Below are 11,184 nucleotides of genomic sequence, written 5' to 3'. Positions count from 1 at the left end.
AATACGGAATCAAGCTTAGGAAAAAATGCAGAGAGAGCCTTCCTTCTTTCTAATTCAAGAATGAGCTTTACACAGGCCTTATTATCAGGATATGTTACAGTATTATAATCGTTTACACGCATCTTTTGTGTTAAAAACCAGGCAATGTATACAAGCATAATTATTTTGGGCCGTCCTTTTTTGCTGTACTGCCAATCCTTGCAGTTTGTGATTATAGTTCTGTGGTTTTTTTTAGTTGTTACCAGAAGGAAAATATAACTTAACAATCTGAAACTACCACACAAATATGTGTTATTAAACACCTTTCAATGCTAACTTTGACATGGGCAAGAGATGAAAGAACGCTTAAAGAGAAACAACAACTTCATGCTCCCATTTGCCTGTACAGGTTACATACCTGCTTTTATACTGTCTGTATCTCCCTGCTCCTGTGTTTCTCTCTGTTGTATACACTCTGCTTTCTTAGCTCTCTAGGTTAGCCAAACAGCAGATGGCATAAGCTGATAATATATATCACCACTTCAGAGGACTAGACAAGCATGTGCTTGGAATGCTAAAGGCTGAACAGTCAGGAATGTCAGACTGAGTGTGTGCGTGTGTGTGTGCATGTGTGCGTGTGTTTGTGTGTATATGTGTTTGTGAGCCTGTGTGTGTGCGTATGTGCATATATGTTTGTGTGTGTATGTGTTTGTGTGTGCATATAAGTATATGTGTGTGTGTGTGTGTGTATGTGTCTGTTTGTGTGTGCGTGCGTGTGTGTATGTATATGTGAATGTGTGTGTGTGTGTGTATGTATGCATGTGTACATGTATGTGTGTGTGTGTGGGTGTGTGTGTGGTGTGTGCGTGTGTGTGTGGGTGGGTGTGTGTGTATGGGTATGTGTGTGGGTGTGTGTGTGTGTGTGATGTGTGTGTGTGTGTTGGTGTGTGTGTGTGTGTGTGTGTGTGGGTGAACCAGGTCAGAGACCTCAGCAGTATGCATGCTATCAGCCCGTGTGGTATGTAGGGCAGTTTCCAGCACCAGGCTGCACAGATGGCTGCCTCAGCACCACTAGGTGCTTCCCCCCCGGCCACAGACTGGGACAAGCAGTGAGGCTGCCCAGACTGCAGGGGGCGCATGCTGTCATATGGAGTAACAGGAGATTCTGGGGGCAATGATACATAAAAGTTTTTGGATGTAAAGCCTTAACTCTTCACTAAAAACCTACCACAGACCCAGACAGGCTACTGGGTTTAAGGGTTTACTTATACAGTTTAATGGCATGGAGAGCGACATCCTTTATAAACAGTCTATAATAATGGTAATTACACTCAGAAAACTTGGGCTTGATGTACTATCCTTTCCCAGGAAGAACAGGGACTTCTATTCACCCTATCCATACATTAAATTCCATCCGTATTTCTGTCGGACGTATGTTTTTTTTTTTTTTTGTCACGACACCTCTTGCACTGCTCAACAGTAAGAAGTGAACAGGCGTCCATTTGTGGTTTGAAGTCAAGTCACAACAGGACAGGTCCATGGATTTCTTGCTACCCTGAGAGACGGGACTGAAAGTCTAGGGTCTGTAGGCTACTGCGGGTGCTGTGCTGAGATGTCCGCCTTTCTTTTCCGTGCACTTCTCGTGCACTTACCTAGGAGAACCCAGCTTCCAGAGATGACAGAGGGCTTACTATGCACCGGGACACACAGGGGTAAAATATACCTATATGCAAGGCAGGGCTTCTGTGAACTAATTTAGAGCACTGTGTCACTTCTGCCATGGCCAGGTCAGCACTTGTATCCTTTACTGCAGCTGGAGAATAAACTGAGATGCCGTGCCTTTGAAATTATTCACCCTTCTTTGTACACAATCCTGTGTGTGTGAGTGTGTGTGTGCGTGTGTGTGAGTGTGTGTGTCTGTAAGAGAAAGAGAGTGCATTGTCATACCACTTTTCTCCTAAATGTATCTACTGCACCAATTTTGATAGAATGCAATACAAACACAAGTTTGAAACGCAAGTAGAACAGCAATAACAGTTCTAGACAGGGGTAACGTGCGTTGATAAGAAAATCTGCATCTGGATCATCTGGAAAGTCCATTCCAGGCTATCAAAAAAAGTAGCAATCCTTCGTGACATCAAACACCGTCGAAAATGACAGCACGAAAACCACACATAATCGCCGTATGGTGCGATTTTCCATCCACTAACCACGCTGACGGTAAAATCCAGTAAGCAACGTACTTCATAAAAAGCCATCTGCCACCTGTCAACGACACTACAGCTGAGCTGGTGAATCACCCTGCGCTGCCCCGCAGGCGCATTGTGATCAATTGAGGAAAATGGCACAAATGCATACGACCATGTTGTGTTCAGATGACCCAAGCTAAACACTATCTATGCAAAATGCTGACTTCAGACGTACAGAACGCTAATGCATTTCCCCCCCGCGTGTGACAACAACAATCCACTCAAACATAATAGCGAGAAACGTCGAGAATCTTTTTGTTGTTGTCGTTGTCGTGTGTCCGTTGCGTCGAGCTCTTTCAGGACAGATTTCCTTAGTTCAGCTGTACGTGTTCGAATTAGACAAAACCAGGCCAGACCCAGCCACAGAATGTTCTACCAATGAATGTTCGCTTTTGTACAAAGATGCACATGAAACATAAATAACAGAAATGCCACATCAAGGACAAAAGAAACGGTCCAAAACAGAAAACAAAAACGTTTAACGTTTGCAATACAATGCATGTCGCAGGACACAGTGAATCAAGTAAAAAATGTTATGAAATATGAATAAACTGAAATTGCACTTTAACTGTGGCTGTCACCAGAATCAGAGGCAAGTAAGCAGGTAAACATAACATCCAGACTCCCATGCGTCAAAGAAGAGTAATATGCTAGCACCTATATCCATTTCACCTTGATGTGAACACTTATACCATGATTCCCAATATCGTGGTTGATACAAAATTTAAATTGTCCACTTAATTTAATTGAAGTACATCAGCGCACGTTCCCCGCAGCAGCGCTCGTTTTCGTATACAAACACGGCTGGTGCAGCATACGCCACTGGTAACTTTAGAAACACCATGTAACAAAAACCAGCGTCGCCCGTACTGTAGCACTGCAGACCTCGCCATCCTATGCCCCTTCCAAAAACAATCCGCCTGCCGCCCACCGCAATCGTCACCAAACCGCCTAAAACATCATCTTACAGTCCTTACCAGAAAATATATACACTGACATCATAAACACCTAACGAAACTTTTATCTGGATGTCGTAATCAAAGACAAGGCTTGTTAACATTAGTCAGATAAAGCGCAGGAGTTGGAAATTATTTACCTTTGAATGGAAAAATATGCACTGGCCGTACACCCCCTGCTCTTCGGGAAACCACACCGCTACAGAATGCAAAACCTTCGCATTCCTTTCAAGTTTCCTCGCTCTCAATTTCTCTTGATCAGACCAGACGCACCGTTTTCGAATGCAATGCACAAACTGAGTTAGTTATAATTGCTCAGTTGCGCACTGACTGTACCTCTTCTTCTGGACAAATTGACAGCTGCATCCGCCAACCAATAGAACAGCTCAGCATAGCAACACTCCGCTCATTGGCTACGGGCAGACACAGCCAGCCAATGCTCGCTTGCACTGTAATCATCAAGCAGCTGCGGTGCAAAATGCTGGGAACCATAAACAGCTGCCAGCCCACCGAGGTGGCTCTGCCGCGACCCCGAGGATGGGATGCGCGCATTCTGCGCGTTTATTTATCTGAGCGCAATTCTTTGGATATCTGGCAAAAAGCTGCGGGCGCCTCGGGCAGATGCGGCTGCGGATTAAAGGCAGGGACGCAGGGTGCAGTTGATGTGCAACAGAGCCGCTCAAGCATGCATATCCTTCCAAAGCACAGTGTGCTAGCAGCATCAAAGTTGGATGGAACAAAATGAGGAAAGTGTCAAAACACGTTAAAACCATTAACAATGAAACCCAACGTCTCTAACCGCAGTAAGCCTAAATAGCAAACATAACAGCACTGTGTATTCGTCGATCACACAGTTAAGTCATTAATTAAAAAAAACACGAAAAACTATTGCCACCGTGGCAGGCATAATTTATGCCAAGTTCTCCATACAGTTTAAAAATAAGTATTTCTTTTCACTCCCAAACTAAACCAGACATATAGAACATTGTATCTCATTGCGAATTGTTTACGATAACCTGTGTTACGCCAAGGAGGTCAATGGTTTATCTAGCTATGTTTTATCCACAGTATGTTTGCGCGCAAACAGTGGTTGCGCTCCAACTGAGAGGCAAACATTGCCATCTACTGTCTGTTCTGAAGAACCATGAGTCCTAAATCTCGGTTATTTTCGCGCCAGCTTTGACAGGTAAGTAAACCTTAAAGTTCTAACAATCTGCTTCATTGCAGATTGTTAGAACACCCATCAAGGCCGTATTCTGGAAATCGGTACTTCTACGCGTAAATGAGCAATGCCCGACAAACTCGTGGCTTAAAAGAGTTATGAAAACGAAATTCCCGACATAACCGCTGAATCGCTGCACGTTTGTTCAATTTACAGGAGACAGATGCACTAAATCCCTAAATCCCAAATTTAGATTATGTATTCCATATACGTCTGGCGAAGGCAACGACCGGTTCAAGTAAACTTTGCGCGTACATTATGTAGCACTATGCTGACATTTTATGAAATGGATAAACTCCAGTCACCTCACGAGCTAAAAAAAAAGCGATCATAATAGGCTATGTTATTAAATTAGTAGAAATAGCATAAAACAACGCAAACATATGTATGCCAACATCTGTCCTCACCAAGGATACAGCACTCCTTAATTTTAATATTAAAATGTCTGATTTAGAGTTGTCCGAAATGTATTATAGGGTTTTCTGCTTTTAAGTTATTTATATAAGTTCTATGTAATTTATGTACGGAAGTTCTCGTTACAATACCAATTTGTAACAATAGTAATATAATTTCTGAATTCAATGAATTTTCTTGATATAATTTAGCCTCCACTCTTCAGGGAAGGTTTTCTAGTAGATTTTGGTACATGGCTGTGGGATTCGCTTTTATTCAGCCACAAGAGCATCAGTGAGATTGGGCACTGATTTTTGGCAAAAGGCCTAGATTGCAGTCGGCATTCCAATTCATCGCAAAGGTGTTTGATGGGGTAGAGGTCAGGGCTCTGTGCAGGCCAGTCAAGTTCTTCCCCACCAAACTCAGCAAACCATTTATTTATGGACCTTGCTTTGTGCATGGAGGCATTGTTACACTAAAACAGGAAAGGGCCTTCCCAAAACTGTTGCCACAAAGTTGGAAGCGCACAGTTCTCTAGAATGTTATTGAATGCTGTAGCATTAAGATTTCCCTTCACTGGAACAAAGTTAAAATGAACCGTAAAGAGTGGAAAATTGTTTCATCATTTCATGCCTCTCTTACGCTTTCTTTTACTACATAAATTAGTGAGTCTTCTTCATACAAGAAGACTTTAAGTCCTTACAGCAATACTTGCAAGACTACATTCTCTCTCTGTTTTTGCTCCTTTCCGTCTCTGACTCACACACAACAGTGCAAAGAGCACCGCAGCGGAATCATGCACACCCACCTGTGAGCCAGCGGCCATTTTATACCCTACGGGCTGCACAATACGAGAGGGTCAAGAAAACAAGATCATCACCTCCAACAACAAGATGTTTTAACACAGCATGAGAGATTTAACACAGTGTGAGGAGGTCCCATAATTCAAAAACCTATGCGTGCTTTTTACTTTCAGGAAATGAGCTCTCGCTACCTGCAACACGAACTGACGGAACAGAACCAACACAAAATTACAAAACAAATCTGTACGTCTTTAATCCCAGACCTGGATTTGGTGAAAGTGAAGTTTAACTTCACTTTCACAGCATAGGGACCTAAGAAACACCATGATAGCCAAAGTACTTTGTTTATAGCACGTCGCTGTCCCTGCTTCACTTTTCAATCGGATTTGACACAAAACAACAGTACAATGCTGACACAACAGGCGCCCCTCAGAAAAAAGTGTTTTATTCTTCCCATAATAGACATTTATTAGTGGATGTTAGCAGAGCACTTTAACAGAAGCACGTACTTTACAACAAAACAGATACAGCTTGACATACTTTATTGATCCCCCTCCCCCCCACCACCCCACCCCCCAGAGGGGAAATAAATTAATGCTTTCATCAGCACTAGAAAGTCAATGCCAAAACACATGGTTGATAGAAACCTCATACAATACAAGATATTCACCACATAAAAGCAAAACATAATAAAGACCCCCTTTCTTGATTTCCCCTCTGGGGGACAAATAAAATATAATAAATTTGACTTTATTTGTTGGTTTTCTTTGATTGCTTTTGTTTTAAAAAAAAAAAAGAAGAAAAATGTACTTTTGTCGTTATCACTATGGTTCTGTGAGCTACAGTGAGTCTCCACATCAGTGGAAAAATCCACCAAGCACAAGCGTAAACTGTCTGGGGCACCGCTGGTGCTGTGGCTGTCAGCTCTTCCTTGTCAGGGGGGACATGTTAGAAACGTAACAGAACAGGAAAGGACTTTGGGTGTCGTCCTCTGTGGTCGGTTCTGCTTCCCAGGACCGCATCCCTCAGCCCGGCCCGCATTATTCACATTTTGGGCCCAGGTCCCGAGGGCCGGTCACTGGGGCGGGGTGCTGGCGGTGTTGGCGCGCAGGATGCCTTTGAGGACCCGGTAGCTGGCCAGGGGCTGGTTCTCCTTGGGCGGGTAGCAGGGCCCGCGGTCGGTCACGTAGGAGTAGGGGAAGCGCAGGACCCAGAGCCCGTCGGGAGGGAGCACCAGCTCAGTCTGCTCCGGGTGGAACACCGGACAGGGGGGCGGACCTGGCTGGACCTGGAGGTGGAGAGAAGGAAGAAGATTAATCCTTTGGAGTGTAGAATGTTCCAGAACTCCACTGCTTTTAGTTACCAGTAGTGATTGTTACATCAGCATTAGAACGTTCTGTCAAGAACATTCTAATCACATAGTGTATTTAAAAAACAGTCGCTGGCTCTAGAGGGCAATTGTACTGGAAGAGAACACAGGGTTAAAGCTGCAACCTGTGTGGGTGTGGGGGAGCACAGTGGTGATGCAAGAACATAGAAGAAAATGGGTTGTTTACAAGGTTTATGCCTGTAGCATAAACAAACTGCCTTTACTGGGAAAGTGAGCTACGTTACTTGATACACTGTTACTGTTAGCAACATCTCGTTTTTCACAAATTTTATGAAGCTACTGCTGACTTTAATATGGCATAAGGACAGAGTTGGTAAAGAACTAACTGTACGATTTAGCCTATGTTTTAAAATAAAACTATAATTAACAATTTTCAAATTAAAAAGTCAAAGCATTTCATTTCAGAATAACAGTTTAGTCAAATTCACAAAGGAAGGTCCAGGTTAATTGAAAAACAAATCTGGTGGTGGCGCAGGTTAAACATTTTTAAATGCTCTTTTCTCCCGGCGCTCTACTCAACGGGTAAGAAGCCGATACAGCGAGCGCTAGCGCAGCTCACCTGCGGGTTGAGCGTGATCTCCAGAGGGGCGTCGGGTACGACGATGAAGAGCCGCGAGAGCTGGGCGTAGTGGGGCTTGAGGCCCCGCCCCTGGGCAGGGGAGGGTATGTACAGCGGCATGTCGGCGTTCAGCACCCGGGTGGCGGGCTCCTTGGCGCCGCCGGGGCCCAGCACTTTCACCACCTTGTCGGGCCCCGAGCTGAGAAAGCGGCGCCCCCTGCTGTCCTCGTACTCGAAGCCGACGAAGGCCCGGGCCACGTCGTCCCGCCTCCGGCCGCGGCCCAGCCCCCCGACCCCGCCCCGCTTGCCCGCCAGCGCCTTGTTCGGGGCCGGCCAGGAGGAGGGGCCTCCGTCCAGGGGCTCCGACAGCCCCGCCTCCTCCTCCGCCCGGCAGCGAATCACCACGTCCCAGGGCAGCAGGAAGGCGGAGCCCGGGAGGAAGCCCGGCTGCTCCAGCCCCGTGTGGCAGTTGTAGGCCTTGGCCGGGCCCAGCTTAACCAGGGACCAGCTGGAGAATTTGGGCAGGAGCCCCTTGGGACAGCCGGAATGCAGCATGCCGGGGAGGTACTCGACCGTAGAGGGCTGGCGGTCCACCAGACTGGGCCGCTTCTCCTGCCCCTCCCCGCCGTCGCCGTAGGGACCCAGGCTGTCCGTGGACTGGCCCAGGCTGAGCGCCAGACTGAGGCTGGTGCTGTCCCCGGGGGTGTGGCTCACGGCCTCCTTCTCCTTCAGACGCTCCCCGTCCCCGGAGCCCCCCACCACCACCACCACCACCCCCGACTCGGGAGGCTGGGGCACCTCATCACAGGCCGGCGCAGGGTCCAGGGTGCTGGGCTGAAAGACGGGGAAGTGGGTCCTCTCTAGCTTAGCACAGCACTTTTCCTCCAGAATCTGCCGAGAGAGAGAGAGAGAGAGAGAGATTAACAAGGGAATGTACTGTAAGTGAGGCAATCTGACTACAGAGTAAACACAAACAGTTTCTTTTTCATGCATGCACAGAAATGACAGCTGACTTGGTAGAACTCGTGGTTGGCAGCCTGGATGTCGAAGGGGTCCTCGCGGGGGGCCTGCTTGCGACCACAGTTGCAGGAGCTGGTAGAGCGCCCCCTGCTGTTGTGGAAGAGGATTGGTGGATTTCGGTCCATTTCTGGCTTTTCTCCTGCAGACAGTTAAGGGGGACTGGCATTAGATTTAGCCTACATTCAATTGTGAATACATTCACAGTAACAGATCCAAAATAATGAACCTGCAAACAATACCACAGCTGCTGCCAAAGTACTCTCCTATTATATTGTAGAATACTCATACCAAAGGCTTGGAACACCAAAACTGGGACTCAAAACAAGTATGGAATGTCACACAAAAGCACACTGGGTTGCCTCTGTGTATGAAGTGTGCTATAGAAATAAATTTTGATTGATTGATTGATTGATTGATTTCCTATGCATTACTTTTTTAACCTTATCCACTTTTCATATTGCATAAACATTTAAAAGAATACACTTAACATTCCACCTCTGCGTTTTAGAATTTTATTATTTAACCTGGTACATTCCTAACATATCACCCGCACCTCTGTTACACTATTAACGCTCTGCCCGTGAGGAGTGAAACTGCTATGCCTGCCATTCGTCGCTTTGCAGTGCCCGATTTTGGCTGTAGCGGGGCGTTACCTGGTTTAGGTAGCAGATGAAATTTGTGCACGCAGTGTTGGTCAGTCAGGCTGCGTTCCTCGCACAGCTGATGTCCGTTGCTCCAGAACTTATAGCAGTCCTCGTGCAGCTGCAGAGCGTACCGCTGGAACGCCACTCCACGAGCGTGTTGGCTGTACACACGTAGCGCTAGCGTTAACTGATTCTTGTGCACTGTGGTGGTGTAATTGTGCGGAAGGTTGGACTGGTACGCGCTGTGAGCGAGCGGCAGAGCTTTCTGACACCTGTTTTCAGAGAACTTCGCGTCGGCATCAAGAAAACCCTCCAGGACCTTCAGCTGTCCCTGCACTTTGGCGGCAAGCTCAGCCGTTTCTTCATCACCACTGTCTATCATGACCTGATACAATCTACAAGCGACTTGGGCCCATTTCGTGTACGTTGGCAACTCGAAATGTGACGGCTGTGGGTTGCGACCCACACTGTCATCAAAGCCTTTCTTAGTCAATACGAGCTCAACATGCTGCCACAAGAATTCCTTCAGGGTGCAGTCCACCAACTGCCCACCCGCAGACGACAGGCTGCTATTCTCCACAGTGAATGAAGGCTGTCTTGCGGCATGACGCATCTGCTGGTAGCGCCTCGGTCCGGACACAGACAGGCCCGTATCATTTTCTCTGAGAGCACAATTTGCCCGAAGCTGCCCTAGCAAGGCTCCCACCGGGTCTTCATCGGGCCCAGGAACCACGTACACAAAAGCCTGGTTAGCAGGCACGGTAAAGAGGCAGTTGCTGCTCTGATTGGTAAGGACTCGGCTTTTACGGAAAATTCTGTATATCTGGTCCTCCAAAGCATGCTGGAGTCGCCTCCGTGGAGAGTGCTTCTTGGGCTTGTCACCTCCAAGTGCGTCTGTGCCGTTACCACCCAGTCCCGTTCCCGAAGTCCCGCCGCTCACTCTGAGCGCTCCATTCATCTGGAATACGAAGAGCAGGCGCGGAGGACATGGCCTGCAATTAACCTTCCATTCCTTGGAAACTGGCGAGTCCTTTATGGCAGCACGTAGCAACGGCAACGCTTTCTGTCGAAGCGCGTCCAAGGCGCGAAACAGCCTGTCGTAGGTGACATCAAAAGAGCACGTAGGATGGACCAGGAGCAAAACATGGCACAGCGAGAAGAGGTAAAGTAACTGCAGACAATGTTGTTTCTCCGCCCCTTTCCAGAAATCATGCGCTTCCGAGTGCCCGATCCCCGCACCTAAAGTTTCACACGCCCGGAGAAGCTGTCGGTTGTCACACACAGAAGTAAGCACCAGATAAAGAACTCGACTCTCCTGGTTATAATACGCCTGAATAAAGCTTCCCCCTCCGGGACAGTCCGGTTCATCCGGCCCAAACAGAGGAAATACATGCTTATCTGCCAGTGTATTTATGAGGGATTCTTTGGCAGATCCAGGCTGCATTGCGCTTTTCCCGAATATTCCCAGGACACAGAGGCCTTCATCTTTATACAATGGGTCTTCAATGAGTTCCGACAGCAGAAGGGACCCTATACTCATGGGTACCGCCATCTTTGTTGCGGAAGCAGTACGGTCTTGCTCTACAGTTGTAGCGACAGACTTTGGTCGATTGGGTGCACCACTGCCACTTACAGGGGCGGAGGGTAAGCACAGGTGATTAAAAATGTCGAAGCTAAATCCCGTTTTCCAGTGCTGGCACATAAAAACACTGAAGTCTTCATTTTCAATTCCCATTGGTGGAATACTTGGAGTTATTTCAAAAGAGGTCATATCAGTCAATTTAACTCATTTACACTGTCTGTTTCACAGCGTTGTAAATAACATACCCAGTGTCCCGATTTTCCTCAATTTAAGTGTAGAATTCAGCATTTTGTCTTCTGCACAAATTTTGTTTTATCCTACTTTGACTAAAATGCTATCTTGTAACTCACAGAACTAATACTTTAGATCATTGAAACAAAGCAATAT

At 46.8% G+C, this 11,184-nt stretch overlaps 2 protein-coding genes across 2 annotated transcripts in view; both read right to left on the bottom strand.

Moving 5' to 3' along the window:
• ypel2a (yippee-like 2a) overlaps window positions 1-3,534 on the bottom strand; it is a 16,412-nt gene extending 12,878 nt beyond the window's left edge. Inside the window, exon 1 of the mRNA XM_035434315.1 lies at window positions 3,325-3,534. The gene's annotated coding sequence lies outside the window, so the exon portion shown is untranslated. The remainder of the gene's footprint in view (window positions 1-3,324) is intronic.
• Window positions 3,535-6,391: 2,857 nt separating this feature from the next.
• On the bottom strand, window positions 6,392-10,801 carry smg8 (SMG8 nonsense mediated mRNA decay factor). The gene is made up of 4 exons (XM_035434314.1): window positions 9,225-10,801; window positions 8,565-8,710; window positions 7,552-8,442; window positions 6,392-6,890 (listed from the first exon to the last, which is right to left on the bottom strand). The coding sequence occupies exons 1-4, from the start codon at window positions 10,765-10,767 to the stop codon at window positions 6,678-6,680; spliced, it is 2,793 nt and encodes a 930-aa protein (XP_035290205.1). The 5' UTR covers window positions 10,768-10,801; the 3' UTR covers window positions 6,392-6,677.
• Window positions 10,802-11,184: the final 383 nt, after the last annotated feature.

This window comes from Anguilla anguilla, chromosome 9, assembly GCF_013347855.1.
Source record: "Anguilla anguilla isolate fAngAng1 chromosome 9, fAngAng1.pri, whole genome shotgun sequence".
Taxonomy (NCBI): domain Eukaryota; kingdom Metazoa; phylum Chordata; class Actinopteri; order Anguilliformes; family Anguillidae; genus Anguilla; species Anguilla anguilla.
Note: the sequence above shows the minus strand (reverse complement) of the source record. Positions and strands in the feature narration are given on the sequence as shown.

Bases quoted from the DNA above. Each gene is read 5' to 3' on its own strand.
- smg8 (XM_035434314.1), bottom strand. From the start codon at position 10,767: ATGGCGGTACCCATGAGTATAGGGTCCCTTCTGCTGTCGGAACTCATT. The intron at 8,711-9,224 runs GTAACGCCCCGC...AACTGTCTGCAG, and splicing joins TCATCTGCTACCTAAACCAG to GAGAAAAGCCAGAAATGGAC. The intron at 8,443-8,564 runs GTCAGCTGTCAT...CTCTCTCGGCAG, and splicing joins CCAACCACGAGTTCTACCAA to ATTCTGGAGGAAAAGTGCTG.